The 22,116-nt window shown below is 53.2% G+C and overlaps 1 protein-coding gene across 1 annotated transcript in view; it reads left to right on the top strand.

Moving 5' to 3' along the window:
- The window catches only part of arfgef2 (ADP-ribosylation factor guanine nucleotide-exchange factor 2 (brefeldin A-inhibited)), a 56,363-nt gene that overhangs the window by 28,507 nt on the left and 5,740 nt on the right, over window positions 1-22,116 (top strand). The window contains exons 18-37 of the mRNA XM_038275328.1: window positions 4,458-4,629; window positions 4,709-4,860; window positions 4,954-5,082; window positions 5,152-5,310; window positions 5,384-5,531; window positions 5,603-5,699; window positions 5,772-5,812; window positions 5,892-6,061; window positions 7,400-7,551; window positions 7,637-7,809; window positions 8,405-8,565; window positions 8,636-8,766; window positions 12,629-12,758; window positions 12,828-12,963; window positions 13,449-13,587; window positions 13,677-13,734; window positions 13,815-13,923; window positions 14,000-14,139; window positions 19,222-19,399; window positions 21,180-21,318. Coding sequence (XP_038131256.1) covers window positions 4,458-4,629; window positions 4,709-4,860; window positions 4,954-5,082; window positions 5,152-5,310; window positions 5,384-5,531; window positions 5,603-5,699; window positions 5,772-5,812; window positions 5,892-6,061; window positions 7,400-7,551; window positions 7,637-7,809; window positions 8,405-8,565; window positions 8,636-8,766; window positions 12,629-12,758; window positions 12,828-12,963; window positions 13,449-13,587; window positions 13,677-13,734; window positions 13,815-13,923; window positions 14,000-14,139; window positions 19,222-19,399; window positions 21,180-21,318 — 2,714 coding nt within the window. The remainder of the gene's footprint in view (window positions 1-4,457; window positions 4,630-4,708; window positions 4,861-4,953; window positions 5,083-5,151; window positions 5,311-5,383; window positions 5,532-5,602; window positions 5,700-5,771; window positions 5,813-5,891; window positions 6,062-7,399; window positions 7,552-7,636; window positions 7,810-8,404; window positions 8,566-8,635; window positions 8,767-12,628; window positions 12,759-12,827; window positions 12,964-13,448; window positions 13,588-13,676; window positions 13,735-13,814; window positions 13,924-13,999; window positions 14,140-19,221; window positions 19,400-21,179; window positions 21,319-22,116) is intronic.

The following is a 22,116-nucleotide window of genomic DNA, read 5'->3' on the forward strand; positions in this document are numbered from 1 at the left end:
ATATATATAAATATATTAAAAGGAAATGTAAACAGTGAAAAGGAAATGTAAACAGTGAAAAGGAAATGTAAAACAGTACTGGCACAGATTGTGGGGGGGGGGGGTAGTGCAAAACAGGTGTAAAGTGACCGACAGTGCAGGTCGGAGTTGAGGGGGGGCAATGGCTTGGGGAATAATGCAAACCAGGTGAAAAGTGTCCGTCAGTGCAGGTCGGAGTTGAGGGCGGCAATGGCTCGGGGGAAGAAACTGTTCTTGAGTCTGTTTGTCCTGATCCTCATTTGCCTGTAGCGCCTTCCAGAGGGCAACAGGTCAAACAGGGTGGAGCCAGGGTGGGAGCTGTCCTTGGAGATGGCCCTGGGTCTGCTGAGTCCCCGGGTGGAGTAAATGTCTGCCAGGGAGGGGAGAGGGCGACCGATAATCCTCTGCGCCGCCTTTATCACCCTCTGCAGCCTCTCCCTGTCGGCAGCGGTGGAGCTGCCGAACCATACTATGATGCAGTAGGTCAGCAAGCTCTCGATGGAGGAGCGGTAGAAGGCCAGCAGCAGATCGGAGTTGAGGTTATACCTTCTGAGGATTCTCAGGAAGTGTAACCTTTGCCGGGCCTTCTTGATGATGGTGGTGATGTTCTCTGACCAGGTGATGCGGTCAGAGATGTGGACGCCGAGGTATTTGACGCTGTGAACCCTCTCCACCTGCTCGCCGTTGATGAAGAGGGGAGCTGGCTCAGGGCTGTGCCTCCTGAAGTCTATGATGAGCTCGTTGGTTTTCTTGGTGTTCAGAGTCAGATTGTTCTCTGAGCACCAATCAGCCAGCTTCAGGACCTCCTCTCTGTAGGCGGCCTCGTCGCCCCTGGAGATGAGACCGACCACAGCGGTATCGTCGGCGTACTTGATGATCTGGTTGTGGTTGTGGATCGGTCTGCAATCGTGGGTGTAGAGGCAGAAGAGGAGGGGGCTCAGCACACAGCCCTGTGGGGAGCCGATGCTCAGCGTGCGGGTGGAGGAGAGGTGGGGGCCAACTCTCACAGCCTGGGGTCGGTCGGTCAGGAAGTTGTTAATCCAGGCACACGTGAGAGGGGGGAGTCCAAGGGAGCCCAGTTTGATGATGAGTCTGTCCGGGAGGATGGTGTTAAAGGCCGAGCTGTAATCCACAAAGAGCATCCGGACGTAGCTCTGCTGCTGCTCCAGGTGGTTCACAGCAGAGTGGAGAGCCACGGCAACGGCGTCCTCTGTGGATCGGTTGGCCCGGTATGCAAACTGTTGGGGATCCAGGTGTGGGGGGAGACAGTCCTTGATGTGCTGAAGAACCAGCTTCTCAAAGCACTTCATGATTACCGGAGTGAGGGCCACTGGGCGGTAATCATTCAGGCTGGTGATGGCAGACTTCTTCGGCACTGGGATGATGGTGGAGGTTTTCAGGCGGGACGGAACGGTGGCTTGGGCCAAGGACAGGTTGAAGAGCCTGGTGAAGGTGGGGGCGAGCTCGCCCGCGCATGCCTTTAGCACCTTGCCAGGGACTCCGTCTGGGCCTGCGGCCTTCCTGGGGTTCACTGCCAGTAGCACCTTCCTGACGTTGTGCTCCTGGACAGTGAGTGGGGGGGTGTCAGCGCTGGGTGGGGGAGGGGACAGGGCAGGGACAGGGGAGGGCCGCTGGGATTCTCCAAACCGAGCAAAGAAGCTGTTTAGCTCCTCTGACAGCTGTGCGCCCTGTTGTTCAGTTTGAACGACGCTGCCCCTGAAGTTGGTGATCTCCTGGATGCCCTGCCACACCTTACGGGTATTGTTACTGGACAGTTGGGACTCCAGCCGTTGTCTGTGGTCTGCTTTAGCCTCTTTGACCCCTCTCTTCAGCTCAGCTCTGGCAGCACTATACAGAGCTCTGTCTCCTGACCTGAAGGCGGCGTCACGGGCTCTAAGAAGGGAGCGGACCTGACTGGTCATCCAGGGCTTCTGGTTGGGGAAGACCCGGATAGTTTTGGTCACAGTCACATTACTGGTGCAGAAGTGGATGTAGTCCAGTACTGTGTCTGTGTGTGCTCCCAGCTCCTGGTGTTCGAACAGGTCCCAGTTTGTCCGTTGAAAACAGTCTTTGAGTTTGTGAAGTGCATCTTCAGGCCAGGTGGTGATGGTCCTTACGGTGGGCCTGATTCTGCGTCTGAGGGGGGTGTAGGCCGGAAAGAGCAGTAGGGACAGATGGTCCGATTTTCCCAGATGGGGGAGGGGGACGGCTCTGTAAGCATGCCTGATGCTGGTGTAGACGTGGTCCAAGGTGTTCTCGCCTCGCGTGGCACATTTCACGTGCTGATGGAAATTTGGTAGTACAGACTTTAGGTTGGCCTTATTGAAATCCCCCGCTATGATGTGAAAGCCGTCGGGGTGAGCTCGTTGTTGTTCGCTCACCGCGTTCAGCAGGAGAGAGAGTGCCGCGCTTACATCGGCGTCGGGTGGGATGTAAACAGCCGTGACGATAACTACGGTCAGCTCTCTCGGGAGGAAAAAAGGCCGGCACCTAACAATCATGTACTCGAGGTCCGGACAACAGTGGCTGTCTATGATGGTTCCGTTGTTGCACCAGTTGTCATGCACATACATACAAAGCCCCCCTCCTCTGCTCTTACCGGAGTCCATTGTTCTGTCCGCGCGTAGCAGAGTGCGGCTGGCTAGCTGCATGCTAGCATCGGGAATGTCCGGGTTAAGCCAAGTTTCGGTAATGATAAACACACAGCAGTCCCGGACGTAGCGATTTCCAGTGAGGTGTAAATCCAGGTCGTCCATTTTATGCAGCAGGGATCTGGCGTTGGAGAGAAACAGGCTCGGGAGAGGCGGCTTGTGTGGTTGTTTACGTAGCCTTAGCAATAGGCCAGACCGGCAGCCCCGCTTCTGCTTCCTCTCTCTCCTCCGCCTGCGTCTTCTCCAGGACCCGACAACAATCCACGGAGACCCGGGTGGTCTCGCTATCTCGTCCGGAATGTTGTGCTTACGAAGAAAGTCACTCGAAATAGATATCTGTGATTGATATCCAATGTCCAAGAGCGACTGAAAAGTGTACTTTCGGTAGCACTGGAATGGAGAGCCGTAAGCCGCTGCGTCCATGCGCGCCGCCATCTTTTAACTATCTGTATCTATACTGCGGTTGAACCCGGTACCTAACGATGGTACCGACCCGATCATTACTGCGGTTGAACCTGATACCTAACGATGATACCGACCCGGTCATTACTGCGGTTGAACTTGGTACCCAACGATGATACCGACCCGGTCATTACTGCGGTTGAACTTGGTACCCAACGATGATACCGACCCGGTCATTACTGCGGTTGAACTTGGTACCTAACGATGATACCGACCCGGTCATTACTGCGGTTGAACTTGGTACCTAACAATGGTACCGACCCGATCATTACTGCGGTTGAACCTGATACCTAACGATGATACCGACCCGGTCATTACTGCGGTTGAACTTGGTACCTAAAGGTTGTACCGACCCGGTCATTACTGCGGTTGAACTTGGTACCCAACGATGATACCGACCCGGTCATTACTGCGGTTGAACTTGGTACCTAACGATGATACCGACCCGGTCATTACTGCGGTTGAACTTGGTACCTAAAGGTTGTACCGACCCGGTCATTACTGCGGTTGAACTTGGTACCCAACGATGATACCGACCCGGTCATTACTGCGGTTGAACTTGGTACCTAACGATGATACCGACCCGGTCATTACTGCGGTTGAACCTGATACCTAACGATGATACCGACCCGGTCATTACTGCGGTTGAACTTGGTACCTAAAGGTTGTACCGACCCGGTCATTACTGTGGTTGAACTTGGTACCTAACGGTTGTACTGACCCGGTCATTACTGCGGTTGAACTTGGTACCTAACGGTTGTACTGACCCGGTCATTACTGCGGTTGAACTTGGTACCTAACGGTTGTACTGACCCGGTCATTACTGCGGTTGAACCCGGTACCTAACGATGATACCGACCCGGTCATTACTGCGGTTGAACCCGGTACCTAACGATGATACTGACCCGGTCATTACTGCGGTTGAACCCGGTACCTAACGATGATACCGACCCGGTCATTACTGCGGTTGAACTTGGTACCTAACGGTTGTACTGACCCGGTCATTACTGCGGTTGAACTTGGTACCTAAAGGTTGTACCGACCCGGTCATTACTGCGGTTGAACTTGGTACCTAAAGGTTGTACCGACCCGGTCATTACTGCGGTTGAACCTGGTACCTAACGGTTGTACTGACCCGGTCATTACTGCGGTTGAACCCGGTACCTAACGATGGTGTAACGATGGTACTGACCCGGTCATTATTGCGGTTGAACCTGATACCTAACGATGGTACTGACCCGGTCATTACTGCGGTTGAACCCGGTACCTAACGATGATACCGACCCGGTCTGAAGGCGTGGCGTTCAGCGCTGTGGTTCTCTCCAGGTGAAGAACAAAATGACCAAGGATCAGTACATCAAGATGAACCGAGGCATCAACGACAGCAAGGACCTCCCAGAGGAGTACCTGTCCTCCATCTACGACGAGATCGCCGGCAAGAAGATCGCCATGAAGGAGAGCAGAGAGTTTTCCATCGCTCCAAAGTCCACCAAGCAGAGTGAGTTCTGGGCCGACCGGGTTCGATGGTTCTCTCTCAGCCTCAGAAACACCAGAAACTGTTGTTGCTCTTCCTCCAGGCGTGGCCAGCGAGAAGCAGCGCCGCCTGCTCTACAACATGGAGATGGAGCAAATGGCCAAGACCGCCAAGGCTCTGATGGAGGCCGTCAGCCACGCACAGGCTCCCTTCTTCAGCGCCAAACACCTGGAGCACGTCAGGCCCATGTTTAAGGTAACGGCTTCCCGGCCCTGCATGGGCGGCTGACGATGATGCTGATGATGGGGGACGAGGAAACGATCATCTGCTGTCCTCTGTGTCCCGCAGCTGGCATGGACCCCGCTGCTGGCAGCCTTTAGCGTGGGCCTGCAGGACTGCGACGACCCTGAGGTGGCGTCCCTGTGCCTGGAGGGCATCCGATGTGCCATCAGGATCGCCTCCATCTTCAGCATGCAGGTGCGCTCTCTCTCTAATGCCGCAGCAGTGAATTAGAACCAGGAAGTGACCTGATGTTGTCGCCCTTAGCTGGAAAGAGATGCGTACATTCAGGCCCTGGCCAGATTCACGCTGCTGACGGCCAGTTCCAGCATCACCGAGATGAAGCAGAAGAACATCGACACCATAAAAACGCTGATCACCGTGGCTCACACCGATGGGAACTACCTGGGCAACTCCTGGCACGAGGTACGCCGTCCGCCCAGCGATGGGGACGTTCTGTTTGAAGGTTCTGTCCCGCTCAGAGCTGTGTCTGCTGTAGATCCTGAGGTGCATCAGTCAGCTGGAGCTGGCCCAGCTGATCGGCACGGGGGTGAAGACGCGCTACATCTCAGGCGTGGTTCGAGAGCGAGAGGGGAGCATCAGGGGCCTGCCTGCAGGAACCGAGGAGTTCATGCCCCTGGGCTTGGGTGGGTCTCCCACCAAATATGTCTTCACTGCTTTACAGCTAGAAGCAGCTTTCATTCTGTTTCTGACGCAGGAAACCTGGTGGGGAGTCAGGATAAGAGACAGATGGCCCACATCCAGGAGTCCGTAGGAGAGACCAGCTCCCAGAGCGTGGTGGTGGCCGTGGACAGGTGGGGCGACCTCTGAACTCTAGCCTTCTGCTGTCCTTTGGCTCTCTTCTAAAGCTGCTTCTCTGCCTGCAGGATTTTCACCGGCTCCACCCGTCTGGATGGAAATGCCATCGGTGAGTGGATTTTCTCCTGGGGGGGGGTTCATGTCTGAACGTTAATAATGACTCCAAACGCCGTGTGTTGCCTGTGCAGTGGACTTTGTCCGCTGGCTGTGTGCCGTGTCCATGGACGAGCTGGCGTCCGCCCATCAGCCCCGGATGTTCAGCCTGCAGAAGATTGTGGAGATCTCCTACTACAACATGAACCGCATCAGGCTGCAGTGGTCTCGGATTTGGCAGGTTATAGGAGATCACTTCAACAAGGTTAGTGGGGCCGTCGGTCCTCCGGGGCTTCAGCTCACCTATCATCACAGGCGGCCTGCCTCTGACCCCAGCATGTCTGACCAGAGGCTCCCTGAGCTGGTCTCAGACTCCTGATCCAGATGCTGTCCCCTCAGCTGCACCGAGATCCAGACCATCAGCTCTTCACTCTTACTGGTTTCTGTTCCTCTGAGCTGCTGTGGATTAAAAGGCTTCATGATTTCATACGTTGAATTTAGTTCTGCTGCTCGTTTCCACACAGAATGAAAGGCTGCTGATAAATGTTGAATTCAGTTTGTGGTGATTTCAGGTTTTTTTAAAGATCTGTTTAACTCGACCAGAGCTTCATGGCAGCACTGGAGACAAGGGGCCCCGGGGCCCCGAGGCCAGGCTATGAAACAGCTTTTATCCCAAATAACCAAACTACTCTGCAAAATGAGCTGAAATAGAATAGAATAGAAAATCCCTTTATTGGGTATCGTGGAGTTAAAACAGCAAAAGTAGTCACACAAATGTGGACCTTGAAAAAGCTTATTAAAAATAGAATGAAGTAGCAAATAAAATTCTGTACTGTACAGTGTTTTACAAACATAAATACTGTTCACCTGAAGAATAAATAACCAATATATAGCTGTGGACATTTTGGAGAGCACCCCCCACCCCCCCATGACCCCTGCAGGGATAAGGGATAGAAATAATGCATTTATGGTAAGATGTTACTACAAATCAGACAATCATGTTCGATGTGGCTTTGATGTAGGGCAGGGGTTTTCAAAGTATGAAAGGGTGAGCCCCCCCCCCCCTCCAGGGAGCACTATGCCTGCTACCACCCCCCCCCCCCCCCCCCCCATCTCATCTTTTAAAATCATCTGAATGCAGTTTAACACATGAACATTTTAAAACATTTCCTCCTATTTTAATTATTTTATCGGGGCCTTTGTATGGCAAATACGCCCTTTTTTCATTTTTCTAATGATAAGAACAACGCCAAACTCACTTTTCAACTGTTTTCTCAAACTATTTTTCCTACTTACGCCAGAGCTCGTCTCCCCTGCCTTTTTCTTTACTAAAAATTATTTTCCGGTTTATTTTTTCCCTGGCACCGCGCCTCCCCTAAAGTGCTCCGACGCCCCCTAGGGGAGGTGCGCCTCACACTTTGAAAACCGCCGATGTAGGGTGAAGGAAAGGAGACGACCTATTTTCAATGAAAAATAAGAAATTATTCATTTTGATGAGGAATTAAGTAGAATAGAATAACAAATCCCTTCACTGTCCCACAGTGGGATGTTAAAGTGAACCAGGACGGTCTGAAAGCTAACGGCTCCTGTGTTTATGTTCCAGGTGGGCTGTAACCCCAACGAGGACGTCGCCATCTTTGCCGTGGATTCACTGAGGCAGCTCTCCATGAAGTTCTTGGAGAAAGGAGAGCTGGCTAACTTCCGCTTCCAGAAGGACTTCCTCAGGCCCTTTGAGCACATCATGAAAAAGAACAGGTGGAGCTCCCTGATAGAACCCATCCCCAGACCAGAACCGACCAGGACAGACATCCTGATCATATCCGGCTTCTCCGTCTGGCAGGTCTCCCACTATCAAAGACATGGTGATCCGCTGTGTGGCCCAGATGGTGAACTCCCAGGCTGCCAACATCCGCTCCGGTTGGAAGAACATCTTCTCTGTGTTCCACCAGGCCGCCTCCGATCGGGACGAGACCATCGTGGAGCTGGCTTTCCAGACTACGGGGCACATCGTCAGTAAGTACGGCTGATGGAGGAGGAGGAGGGAACCCGACAGCAGGGGGCGTTAGACCCCTTAAGCCCAGAGGGTCTTAGGAGGAAATTCCACTTGAAATTACATCTGTGAATTAAAGCAAGTTCAGCTTCCAAACTATAAATTGATAATACGATTGTTTGTGTTTGTATGATGGAAAGGCATTAAGGAATATGTTTCAGGTGGAGCCACTATTTTAAATGTCAGCATGTCTGATTTATAGATGATTAAACACAGAAAAAAATATTTATCCTCGCCAAATAAAACACTGCAAACGCCATGAAAGCCCATTAGAAGCTCTGGATGAACCTCAGACTTTATTGATCCACATCTAGACTAGAAGTCCAGCTGATCTGGACTGAATCAGTTGAAGCATGTTTGTTCCATGAAGGTTTTAGTGGGCAGAGTGCTGGGAGGGAAGGGGATTTAAAACAAGGCATTTTGTCCACTAATGAAAGAGAATCTGATCAGACAAATATTCTGATTTCCATTTCATTGGCCATTTCTATGAATAGATAAACATCAGCATGTGTCAGCTGTTATCAGTGATCAGATGTAAGCTGTTCTCTCTCTCCCCAGTGAACACGTTCCAGGAGCATTTTGCGGCTGCCATAGATTCCTTCCAGGATGCCGTTAAGTGTCTGTCAGAGTTCGTGTGCAACGCCGCCTTTCCTGACACCAGCATGGAGGCCATCCGCCTCATCCGGCACTGCGCCAGATACGTGTCTGAGCGACCGCAGGTAGCCTCATTCAGCCTCGCCGCTCTGCCTCTCTGGCATATTTAGGCTGACAGAGTAACCCTCCTTTCAGGCGCTGAGGGAGTACACCAGCGACGACATGAACGTAGCACCAGGGGACCGGGTCTGGGTTCGGGGCTGGTTCCCTATCCTGTTTGAGCTGTCTTGTATCATCAACCGCTGTAAGCTGGACGTCCGCACCAGGTAGTGAAACTGAAAACACCCGGCTCTCTTTCTATCCTCTTTTCCCCAAACGGTTTTAACTGGTTTCTGCTACAGAATTCATGTGAATGCAGGTTTTAGTTCTCCTCTGATCATGGAGGAGTCTGCAATAATCTTTGGGGAGCGGTGGCCCAGTGATTAGGGCATAGAGCTTGGATCCCAGAGGTGCCCCACCCCCACAGACTGCCACCCAAGGGGATGGGGTAAATGCAGAGAGGGCATTTCGTTGCTTTGTAGTTGTGACGACGTCAGAATCAGACATACTTTAATAATCCCAGAGGGAAATTATGAAGCTGTACAAATTCAGGGTCTCTGCCTCAGATTCCATCCTCCTACTTTTCATCACCAATCCAGCGTCTCCCTTTAAGCTGCATTCACACCGAGCGCCTTCTGGGCATCGGTGCAAAGACCTCCCCTCAAATGCCCAATAAAGGAATAGTTTTATCATCCAAGGTTTCCATCCCAAAGCAAACACTTCCTGATCTACTATGAATTATGAATTACACTCAGATCAATAAAATCTGCATTACTCTAAAAAAGCAAAGAGAAAAAACATTCCTCTTTCTATTTTTGGAAATTATTTGGTTTTATTTCTTCAATTCACCCCTTTGTTACTGCTGCGCTGGGGCCAAAGTAGATTTAAAGCTACAGTGTGTAATAATTACAGGGATACAGTGGGGTAAAAAAGTATTTAGTCAGCCACCAATAGTGCAAGTTCTCCCACTCAAAAAGATGAGAGAGGCCGGTAATTTTCATCATAGATATACCTCAACTATGAGACAAAATGAGAAAAAAAAAATCCAGAAAATCACATTGTCTGATTTTTAAAGAATTTATTTGCAAAATATGGTGGAAAATAAGTATTTGGTCAGTTACAAACAAGCAAGATTTCTGGCTCTCACAGACCTGTAACTTCTTCTGTAAGAGGCTCCTCTGTCCTCCACTCGTTACCTTCATTAATGGCACCTGTTTGAACCCGTTATCAGTATAAAAGACACCTGTCCACAACCTCAAACAGTCACACTCTAAACTCCACCATGGCCAAAACTAGAGAGCTGTCAAAGGACACCCGAAACAAAATGATAGACCTGCACCAGGCTGGGAAGTCTGAATCTGCAATAGGTAAACAGCTTGGTGTGAAGAAATCAACTGTGGGATCAATTATTAGAAAAATGGAAAACATACAAGACCACTGATAATCTTCCTCGATCTGGGGCTCCACGCAAGATCTCACCCTGTGGGGTCAAAATGATCACAAGAACGGTGAGTAAAAATCCCAGAACCACACGGGGGGACCTAGTGAATGACCTGCAGAGAGCTGGGACCAAAGTAACAAAGGCTACCATCAGTAACACACTACGCCGCCAGGGACTCAAATCCTGCAGTGCCAGACGTGTCCCCCTGCTTAAGCCAGGACATGTCAAGGCCCGTCTCAAGTTTGCTAGAGAGCATTTGGATGATCCAGACGATGACTGGGAGAATATCATATGGTCAGATGAACCCAAAATAGAACTTTTTGGTAAAAACTCTACTCGTCGTGTTTGGAGGAAAGAGAATGCTGAGTTGCATCCAAAGAACACCATACCTACAGTGAAGCATGGGGGTGGAAACATCATGCTTTGGGGCTGTTTTTCTGCTAAGGGACCAGGACGACTGATCCGTGTGAAGGAAAGAATGAATGGGGCCATGTATCGTCACATTTTGAGTGAAAACCTCCTTCCATCAGCAAGGGCATTGAAGATGAAACGTGGCTGGGTCTTTCAGCATGACAATGATCCCAAACACATCGCCCGGGTAACGAAGGAGTGGCTTCGTAAGAAGCATTTCAAGGTCCTGGAGTGGCCTAGCCAGTCTCCAGATCTCAACCCCATAGAAAATCTTTGGAGGGAGTTGAAAGTCCGTGTTGCCCAGCGACAGCCCCAGAACATCACTGCTCTAGAGGAGATCTGCATGGAGGAATGGGCCAAAATACCAGCAACAGTGTGTGAAAACCTTGTGAAGACTTACAGAAAACGTTTGATCTCTGTCATTGCCAACAAAGGGTATATAACAAAGTATTGAGATGAGCTTTTGTAACTGACCAAATACTTATTTTCCACCATATTTTGCAAATAAATTCTTTAAAAATCAGACAATGTGATTTTCTTGATGTTTTTTTCTCATTTTGTCTCTCATAGTTGAGGTATATCTATGATGAAAATTACCGGCCTCTCTCATCTTTTTAAGTGGGAGAACTTGCACTATTGGTGGCTGACTAAATACTTTTTTGCCCCACTGTATACAGTCAGAAATGTAATATATTATACATAACTATGTTATTTATCATCACCTACGAGCTCAGCCTCTTAACCTTAATATTTGCGTTGCCTTAGAATTCGTTATTTATAATTACATAGGAGCGGGTCTCGCAGCCATGGAGGCAGACATCTTTGCGCTATGGCAGCGCAGAGGCAACAAACTAGCGATTGCGAGATCGCCCATTACGCTCGAAAGTAACTACGGCAAGTTGAGAGAGATAAACTGAGACGGTACTGAACAATAGATGGCAGTATTAAAATGATCTATGTAAACAAACCTCATCACTTGAGAAGCGGACGTCGTGGAAGACATTTCGTCCCGTAACGCTCGCCGTACTGTTGGGGGGGAGAAGCGGTGGGGGGGAGATGTTCATGTTGCTGCAGTCTGCAGTCTGGACGTTAGATGTCACTGAAAATTACACACTGTAGCTTTAATTTCACAGGGTTTTGATATAAAATAAATATACAGAGAGAACCTGCATAATTGCTTTGTGATGCCATGGCAACCCAGACCTAAACTGAATGAATATGCTGCTAAAACAGAGAAAATGTTTTAATGACAATACAAGGAAACATTTACATCACATTTAAATAGATAGAAACAAGAAGAATGAGAGAGAAATATTTAAAGATCTATGAACCTTTTCATCTGGATCTATATCCAGAAATAAACAGAATGCAATGAAATATTTTCTTTGGATATAGTTTAGGGATTCCTGTTGGTAGAAATGAAAGAAGTTTAGCATCACCTCTTGTGAGCTGGAAGAAATAAAATCTTGATAGTTAGACTAAGGGATTCTTTATGCTAGGCAGAGGATGATCAGCCATATCTAGTTTATTAAGTAGCGAGAGCAGGAAGATCCGTACTGCTGAGAGTGAAGCATCAGAGTGAAGCGTAAAGCGCAGACTCCGAGCTAAGCTATGCAATGACGCATTTCTGCACAAGCACAGCTGGAAGAGCAGAGTTAGTCAGAGTTCAGAGCCCAGAACCGGATCGTTTCGGCTTATTTCCATCCCCTGCTGCTGATCCATGTGTGGTCATGCAGGATGTGCACCGCTGCACGACAGGTGGGCGGCGTGAAGAAACAGGACGTAGCAGCACGGCAGATACTGCTTAGCAGATTATAACATAATGAAGCAGTCTAAAAATCTGACCGACCACCCGCTAATTTTTATTTAGTCTCGTTGACGCAAACTAAAACCTTTACTAGTCATGTTTTAGTAATCAAAGATCCATGTTTAGCTACTCAGTTCTCGTCATCGTCATGAAAAAAAAAAGGAGCGACAACGAAATCATTTCGTTATCGTTGACGAAAACAACACTGTTCACCCACTGAGCTCATAACAGAAACACGATCCCAGTTAATCTATGGAAGCAAAGAGTTCAAAGGTGAGGAAAAAGCAGAGTTGATAAACGGATCCATTTAATCCATCAGCCCAAATTTAAGCTAACGCCCAGCTTGATGGAGGAACGTCTGAGGCCAGATTTAGGTTTAACTTCTGTGTTTTAACGTCTGGATCTTCTTGTCTGCTGCTGCTCGGCGCAGAGGTCTGACGGTGATGTTCGAGATCATGAAGAGCTACGGCCACACCTTCGAGAAGCACTGGTGGCACGACCTCTTCAGGATCGTCTTCCGCATCTTTGACAACATGAAGCTGCCGGAACAGCAGACCGAGGTCAGAGTTCAAGGAAAGGATCATTTCCTGATGGGCGCCAAAGTCCTCACCGACGTGTTTCTCTTCCAGAAAATCGAGTGGATGACCACGACGTGTAACCATGCACTGTACGCCGTCTGCGACGTCTTCACCCAGTTCTACCAGCCCCTCAGTGAGATTTTACTGGAGGACATTTTCACGCAGCTGCAGTGGTGTGTGAGGCAAGGTAGGAAGCTTGAGGAGATGGCGGTGGATAACTTTACCAACGTTTGTTGGTAAATGAAGCCCATCTGACCCATAAAGTCCCGCTGAAGATCCAGCAAAGGAGTTTAGAATTGCTGGTGAAGATTCACGGTCATCCAGGTCATAGTTATTCCAAAAAAGTTAAAAACGATCCAATTCAAAATGCCAGAAATAGAGTTGAGTTCCAGGTTTTATAGCGTGAACCAAAGCAAAGCCTGGTTTTGGTTTAGAAAACATGCAGATTAAACCCGATGAACGGGTCCGCCCCTTTGGAACGGGGGTTGTTTTGTTTTGTTTCTTTGTTAGCCTCAAATACCCATTTATATACCATCAACGCTATTTCTGACATTTTGAACTGAAAAAGTTTCCTGGATGGAAGAGAAACGTCTTCAAACTTGGAAGCAAAGTCCAGCGGATTGACTTTAACTTTTAGGAACGAGTGTTGAGTTGGTTTCCTTTCTCCTGTAGATAACGAGCAGCTGGCCCGATCAGGGACCAACTGTCTGGAGAACCTGGTGATCCTGAATGGGGAGAAGTTCAGCCCAGAGGTCTGGAACGTCACCTGCTCCTGCATGCTGGAGATCTTCCAGAACACCAGCCCTCATGCGTGAGTGACAGATTCATTCTGCGGCAGGATGCGGGTCTTTTCCACGCCCACCATTTAATCCTGCCACGTTTGCTTTGTGCTCTGATCAGCTTGTTGACATGGCGACCGACGGGACAGGATGATGAGGCGGCCGAGGGGAAGCACTTTGTAAGGAGCCACAGGCCTTCATCCTTCGGTTCCTGACAGGAGAGACTCGGACCTCTGACTCTTTGCTGTCTGTTCTGCAGGAGGCTGACTTTGACGCTCAGTCCCAGAGCAGCTATGACAGAGCTTTGTCTGAGAGGGGACACAGCCAGATGTCCAGCGACGACACCTGGAAGGGCAGGTCCAACGCCCGTGAGTAAACCCAGCAGACCTCTGAGCCGCAGAAGGAACCTTCGGGTTAGAAGCTCCTCTCATTTCTCTCCTGCAGGAGTCTCAGACCAGAGGCTGTTTGCTGGCCTGCTGATTAAATGTGTCGTACAGCTGGAACTGATCCAGACCGTAGACAACATCGTCTTCTACCCGGCAACCAGCAAGAAGGAGGATGCTGACAACATGGCTGCCGCACAGGTACGCTAAGGAAAATGGATCCATTCTACATCAGAACATCAGAGCTTAACGCTCTGAACAGGAGAAGCTTTTCATTTCATCAGCGTCTTACTGAAAACAGGGTAAAAGAAGAACACCTCTCAGATTAAGGTTTGACCCAAACACTGCATTTGGGTCAAACCTTAATCTGATGGGATGATTGATCCATCATGTTTTGGAAGGCGCCTCTGAAACCAGAGAAAAGGAACTACAGCTCTATTTCATCCCCACTGACCACCAGAGGGCGCCGCTGAAAGCACTGAATGACTGATACCAACCATGTAATCAGGAATCCTGAACACAACCTCAATGAGAGATTCCAGTTTGACCTCGTAAAAGAGCTCGGCCCAGGGGAGGAGGAGCAGCCATGTTGGGCTCGGCCCAGGCGGTGAGGAGCAGCCATGTTGGGCTCGGCCCAGAGGAGGAGGAGCGGCCATGTTGGGCTCGGCCCAGAGGAGGAGGAGCGGCCATGTTGGGCTCGGCCCAGAGGAGGAGGAGCGGCCATGTTGGGCTCGGCCCAGGCGGTGAGGAGCGGCCATGTTGGGCCTGGCCCAGAGGAGGAGGAGCGGCCATGTTGGGCTCGGCCCAGAGGAGGAGGAGCGGCCATGTTGGGCTCGGCCCAGAGGAGGAGGAGCGGCCATGTTGGGCTCGGCCCAGAGGAGGAGGAGCGGCCATGTTGGGCTCGGCCCAGAGGAGGAGGAGCGGCCATGTTGGGCTCGGCCCAGAGGAGGAGGAGCGGCCATGTTGGGCTCGGCCCAGGCGGTGAGGAGCGGCCATGTTGGGCTCGGCCCAGGCGGTGAGGAGCGGCCATGTTGGGCTCGGCCCAGGCGGTGAGGAGCGGCCATGTTGGGCTCGGCCCAGGCGGTGAGGAGCGGCCATGTTGGGCTCGGCCCAGGGGAGGAGGAGCGGCCATGTTGGGCTCGGCCCAGGCGGTGAGGAGCGGCCATGTTGGGCTCGGCCCAGGCCGGAGGAGCGGCCATGTTGGGCTCGGCCCAGAGGAGGAGGAGAAGCCATGTTGGGCTCGGCCCAGGCGGTGAGGAGCGGCCATGTTGGGCTCGGCCCAGGCCGGAGGAGCGGCCATGTTGGGCTCGGCCCAGAGGAGGAGGAGAAGCCATGTTGGGCTCGGCCCAGAGGAGGAGGAGCGGCCATGTTGGGCTCGGCCCAGGCGGTGAGGAGCGGCCATGTTGGGCTCGGCCCAGGCGGTGAGGAGCGGCCATGTTGGGCTCGGCCCAGGCGGTGAGGAGCGGCCATGTTGGGCTCGGCCCAGGCGGTGAGGAGCGGCCATGTTGGGCTCGGCCCAGAGGAGGAGGAGCGGCCATGTTGGGCTCGGCCCAGAGGAGGAGGAGCGGCCATGTTGGGCTCGGCCCAGAGGAGGAGGAGCGGCCATGTTGGGCTCGGCCCAGAGGAGGAGGAGCGGCCATGTTGGGCTCGGCCCAGAGGAGGAGGAGCGGCCATGTTGGGCTCGGCCCAGGCGGTGAGGAGCGGCCATGTTGGGCTCGGCCCAGGGGAGGAGGAGCGGCCATGTTGGGCTCGGCCCAGAGGAGGAGGAGCGGCCATGTTGGGCTCGGCCCAGGCGGTGAGGAGCGGCCATGTTGGGCTCGGCCCAGGCGGTGAGGAGCAGCCATGTTGGGCTCGGCCCAGGCGGTGAGGAGCGGCCATGTTGGGCTCGGCCCAGAGGAGGAGGAGCAGCCATGTTGGGCTCGGCCCAGAGGAGGAGGAGCGGCCATGTTGGGCTCGGCCCAGGCCGGAGGAGCAGCCATGTTGGGCTCGGCCCAGGCGGTGAGGAGCGGCCATGTTGGGCTCGGCCCAGAGGAGGAGGAGCGGCCATGTTGGGCTCGGCCCAGAGGAGGAGGAGCGGCCATGTTGGGCTCGGCCCAGAGGAGGAGGAGCGGCCATGTTGGGCTCGGCCCAGAGGAGGAGGAGCGGCCATGTTGGGCTCGGCCCAGGCCGGAGGAGCAGCCATGTTGGGCTCGGCCCAGGCGGTGAGGAGCGGCCATGTTGGGCTTGGCCCAGGCGGTGAGGAGCGGCCATGTTGGGCTTGGCCCAGAGGAGGAGGAGCGGCCATGTTGAGCTTGGCCCAGAGGAGGAGGAGCGGCCATGTTGGGCTCGGCCCAGAGGAGGAGGAGCGGCCATGTTGGGCTCGGCCCAGAGGAGGAGGAGCGGCCATGTTGGGCTCGGCCCAGGGGAGGAGGAGCGGCCATGTTGGGCTCGGCCCAGGCGGTGAGGAGCGGCTATGTTGGGCTCGGCCCAGAGGAGGAGGAGCAGCCATGTTGGGCTCGGCCCAGGCGGTGAGGAGCGGCCATGTTGTGCTCGGCCCAGGGGAGGAGGAGCGGCCATGTTGGGCTCGGCCCAGGCGGTGAGGAGCGCCCATGTTGGGCTCGGCCCAGGCGGTGAGGAGCAGCCATGTTGGGCTCGGCCCAGAGGAGGAGGAGCGGCCATGTTGGGCTCGGCCCAGAGGAGGAGGAGCGGCCATGTTGGGCTCGGCCCAGGGGAGGAGGAGCGGCCATGTTGGGCTCGGCCCAGGCGGTGAGGAGCGGCTATGTTGGGCTCGGCCCAGGGGAGGAGGAGCAGCCATGTTGGGCTCGGCCCAGGCGGTGAGGAGCGGCCATGTTGTGCTCGGCCCAGGGGAGGAGGAGCGGCCATGTTGGGCTCGGCCCAGGCGGTGAGGAGCGCCCATGTTGGGCTCGGCCAGGCGGTGAGGAGCGGCCATGTTGGGCTCGGCCCAGGCCGGAGGAGCGGCCATGTTGGGCTCGGCCCAGAGGAGGAGGAGCAGCCATGTTGGGCTCGGCCCAGGCGGTGAGGAGCGGCCATGTTGGGCTCGGCCCAGGCGGTGAGGAGCGGCCATGTTGGGCTCGGCCCAGAGGAGGAGGAGCGGCCATGTTGGGCTCGGCCCAGGGGAGGAGGAGCGGCCATGTTGGGCTCAGCCCAGGCGGTGAGGAGCGGCTATGTTGGGCTCGGCCCAGAGGAGGAGGAGCAGCCATGTTGGGCTCGGCCCAGGCGGTGAGGAGCGGCCATGTTGTGCTCGGCCCAGGGGAGGAGGAGCGGCCATGTTGGGCTCGGCCCAGGCGGTGAGGAGCGCCCATGTTGGGCTCGGCCCAGGCGGTGAGGAGCGGCCATGTTGGGCTCGGCCCAGGCCGGAGGAGCGGCCATGTTGGGCTCGGCCCAGGCGGTGAGGAGCGGCCATGTTGGGCTCGGCCCAGGCGGTGAGGAGCGGCCATGTTGGGCTCGGCCCAGGGGAGGAGGAGCGGCCATGTTGGGCTCGGCCCAGGCGGTGAGGAGCGGCCATGTTGGGCTCGGCCCAGGCCGGAGGAGCGGCCATGTTGGGCTCGGCCCAGAGGAGGAGGAGAAGCCATGTTGGGCTCGGCCCAGGCGGTGAGGAGCGGCCATGTTGGGCTCGGCCCAGGCGGTGAGGAGCGGCCATGTTGGGCTCGGCCCAGAGGAGGAGGAGCGGCCATGTTGGGCTCGGCCCAGAGGAGGAGGAGCGGCCATGTTGGGCTCGGCCCAGAGGAGGAGGAGCGGCCATGTTGGGCTCGGCCCAGAGGAGGAGGAGCGGCCATGTTGGGCTCGGCCCAGAGGAGGAGGAGCGGCCATGTTGGGCTCGGCCCAGAGTAGGAGGAGCGGCCATGTTGGGCTCGGCCCAGGCGGTGAGGAGCGGCCATGTTGGGCTCGGCCCAGGGGAGGAGGAGCGGCCATGTTGGGCTCGGCCCAGAGGAGGAGGAGCGGCCATGTTGGGCTCGGCCCAGGCGGTGAGGAGCGGCCATGTTGGGCTCGGCCCAGGCCGGAGGAGCGGCCATGTTGGGCTCGGCCCAGGCGGTGAGGAGCAGCCATGTTGGGCTCGGCCCAGAGGAGGAGGAGCAGCCATGTTGGGCTCGGCCCAGAGGAGGAGGAGCGGCCATGTTGGGCTCGGCCCAGGCCGGAGGAGCAGCCATGTTGGGCTCGGCCCAGAGGAGGAGGAGCGGCCATGTTGGGCTCGGCCCAGAGGAGGAGGAGCGGCCATGTTGGGCTCGGCCCAGAGGAGGAGGAGCGGCCATGTTGGGCTCGGCCCAGAGGAGGAGGAGCGGCCATGTTGGGCTCGGCCCAGAGGAGGAGGAGCGGCCATGTTGGGCTCGGCCCAGAGGAGGAGGAGCGGCCATGTTGGGCTCGGCCCAGGGGAGGAGGAGCGGCCATGTTGGGCTCGGCCCAGGCCGGAGGAGCAGCCATGTTGGGCTCGGCCCAGGCGGTGAGGAGCGGCCATGTTGGGCTCGGCCCAGGCGGTGAGGAGCGGCCATGTTGGGCTTGGCCCAGAGGAGGAGGAGCGGCCATGTTGGGCTTGGCCCAGAGGAGGAGGAGCGGCCATGTTGGGCTCGGCCCAGGCCGGAGGAGCGGCCATGTTGGGCTCGGCCCAGAGGAGGAGGAGCGGCCATGTTGGGCTCGGCCCAGAGGAGGAGGAGCGGCCATGTTGGGCTCGGCCCAGAGGAGGAGGAGCAGCCATGTTGGTGTAGTAGACGCTGTTGAACGTGCTTGGAGAAGCCACAGATGCTGGACGTGATGCTGATTCCAAGCCTAACTCAGGAGGTCATCAGGGACTCAGGAGGCAACAGCAGGATCATCTGCTGGCGTATCGTCCAGGCCAGCCTTAGCGGGTAGCTTCTGGGTGGTCATCCAGGGGTTCAAAGGTGCATTCAATGAGCTCAGCAATGCCCTCTGGTGGTCAGTAGGGATGAAATAAAACTCAGGATTCAGGGAAATTGATCAGATCCATCATCAAAAGTCTGACATGACATCTTCATCCTCCTTCCTGGTCCTAAAGCTGATGCTTTCAGAAACCGATTGGACCCCTGCTTAGTGGCCCGTCAGCCCGCTCTCTGTCCGATGCTTTCTCCATCCTCTCGCTCACAAGTCAGCGGCTCTCTGCACATTTTTAAATGAGTCTAAGATTACTGGTGTTTATGGAGCCGTTGGGCCGGTTCTGTGTTTCTTCCTTCTTATTGGACCGCTGACTAACAGGAAGGACCATGGGAACTGAGCTGCTTTAAGCTGAGTCAGATCGGTCACACCACTAAAGCCATCTAACTGTGTCCTCAGCGAGATGTTCTGGAGCAGTCAGAGGCTGAAGGAGAAGAGGCGCCTCCAGATCAGGGCATGTACCGCCACATGACGTCGGCGCACCTCTTCAAGCTGCTGGACTGCCTGCTGGAGTCGCACAACTTCGCCAAGGAGTTCAACTCCAACAACGAGCAGAGGACGGCTCTGTGGAGGGCGGGTAGGTGGACGCTTCTGGGAAGGTCTCCCTTAGAGAGGTCCGCATCCGCAATGGGACCAATCCGGACAGAATGAATGTCTTAACAATAACGCTAAATGATCTTTATGCTGCGTCACACAAAGCTGCACATCTGAGGAATGTGAACTTTAGCCGCTGAACGCCGGAACGTCAACCCATCAGAAAAGCTGATCCAGGAGTTTTTCTGGGGGAGACGATCGTTACAGGCTGTTATCGTTTCTGCACAAATGTCTGAACAATAGATGAATATCGAGGGGTTAAACTCCAAAGATAAAAAACACGGCGGAGGAATGGATTATGTTGAAGGAACAAAGAGCGAGCTGTCATCATCATTGCTCTCTAAAAAAATTGTTTTATTAACTTTGATCAAACGGTTAATAAATACCCAAATTAAAGCTATAGAGGAGGATCTTTTATTTCCAGGTGGATCATCTCAGTCAGTGGTCGTCCTAACTGTCAATCATTCTGCTGATATGTTTACGTAGGGCCGTCCTACGTTCTCGTCCCGTTAGCTTTCTTTTCTGCGTACTTCCAGGCGTTTATCTGTGGTGAGCTACGGTTTCAGTCACTGAAGATCACCTTTCTCACTGCGGTTCTTTGAAAATGGCCGAGGGTCAGAAGAGAAAAAGTGTCTACGAAGTATGAGAAGAAAAGAAATGCCTCAGATGAGGCAGATGTATCCCATGATGCTTCGCACAGAGAGCTCTCTGTACAAAGCATCATGGGTTTTGCTGTCAAAGCGGCCCCCAGTCGCCATAGGCTGTCGCTATCGGACAGCAGCGCCTAATAACAAAGATGAGGCACCGCGCGGTCGGCCAATGGGGAAGTGGTCATTGTCACGACCCGTTCCGTCCCGGAAGCGCGATCCGTCCTGCGTATGCATTTTTAGTAACGTTATTACGTAGTCTTTCGGTGATCCGGGTCTTATTATTATGTTTGCGCATGTGCAGGGCGGATCGTGCTTCCGGGACGGATGGGGTCGTATCAACCATCTGTCCAAACAGTCCTGAGTTCACTATATAGTCCCGCTCTATGTAGTGATGTTGGGCTTCAGGGGTTCGAGCGGACGTTTAGTAAAGCTTGTATGAGCGATGAGAACAGCAGCTGTTAAACAGAGCTCTCTCACGCACATTTATTTTTATGTGGAGGGGGCGGGTCTTTTTAAAAAAAATGAGAAAATCCTCCACAATACCTTTAACTAAAAATTTTAAAACCTGCCAACAAAAAATATTGGATTATTTATTCTGGTTCTTGCAGTTTTTACCACAAACCTTAAAAACTCTTTCTATTCGCTTCCAGCCTACGAGCGGCAGCAGGAAATCCCCCACAGGCTGGCCGCAGCAGAGAGCTTCCAGCGGGGATTTCCAGCGCCGCCTCCCGGCGATATGCTGGAGGTCTGGAGCAACAACTTCATAATTTAGTGGGATCCTGATGAACAGAGGATGTTTGGAGGTTTATTTTCTAGCTTAAAAACCTGTTCAAACTATTCTCCAGCTCCTAAAGTAAATAAAGCCGAGCTGCTCTCTAGCTGGAAGCTACAGAACAGAGCAGATAAACATCCAGAGCGCAGAGCAGCGAAGCAGCTGGACCAGCGTCTAGATTTCTATGTTCAGGTGTTTCTGAAGCTCATAATGTGTTCGTTCAGTGTGAACGCAGCATAAGATCGATTCTGTGGGATCTGTGTTTTTAGAGCTGACCATAGGAGGAAGGTTCTAGCTGAGAACATCAGACTTACCTGCTTTCTCTCTGGTTCTGCTTCTAGGCTTTAAGGGAAAGTCCAAACCCAACCTGCTGAAGCAGGAAACCAGCAGTCTAGCCTGCAGCCTGAGGATCTTGTTCAGGATGTACTCCGACCCCAAGCTGCAGGACTCCTGGCCGGACATTCAGACGCGCCTGCTGCTGTGAGTCCAACACATGAGCTCCACAGGCTCCTGATCCATCAGCGCTGGATGATCCATGGAGATCAGGATCGCCTCGCAGCGCGTGACATCATCAAAGTGTTTGCTCTTTACCTGAGGGAAGTTGGCCCCCCCACCTTCTTCAAATCAGACTAAATTACTGTCAACATTTGTGCAGCAAAAAGCGGCACAAATAAAAGTTTTGCTGCACAAACGTTGACAGTAATTTAGTCTGATTTGAAGAAGGGAGGGGGGCAACTTCACTCTTTGATTAAACCTGGGAGGAAAATAAACGTCTCTATTTAGTATTAGAGCAGCCGGGTCAGAGCGGATCTACAGGAAGCGGTCCGGTCTGCAGAGGACTGGTTCTTGTTTGGCGGTCGTCAGTAGCTTTAGCTTTAATGCTAATTAAGGGATTTATTCTCTAACTTTCATCGATCACAAACTGATTTAAAGCATCAAGGCCTTTTTAGTCATAATTAGTCATGAGGTGAGACCAGGGCCGTGCAGAGACCACTAAAGGGGCAGGTGCTCAAAAAAAAAAAAGGGCACATCTTATCGCATTTTAGGACAGAATATTAACAAAGTCACATAGCTTTCAGAGTTTAATGAACAATGATAAATTACAAAATTGTGAGACATACAATCAAAGCTAAGGGAAATAGTGGAGATGGAGACGGTCCATTCAGAAAAGCAGAGCTGCTGCAAAAAAGAACAAAACAAACATTTTATTAATGCATGTCACCATGAGAAAAGCCTACTCTGTTTGTGTCTTAGTGTATTTTGTAAGTACCTATATAC

The sequence above is a fragment of the Cyprinodon tularosa genome, unplaced genomic scaffold (genome assembly GCF_016077235.1).
Source record: "Cyprinodon tularosa strain WSP-4 unplaced genomic scaffold, ASM1607723v1 ctg953, whole genome shotgun sequence".
NCBI lineage: Eukaryota > Metazoa > Chordata > Actinopteri > Cyprinodontiformes > Cyprinodontidae > Cyprinodon > Cyprinodon tularosa.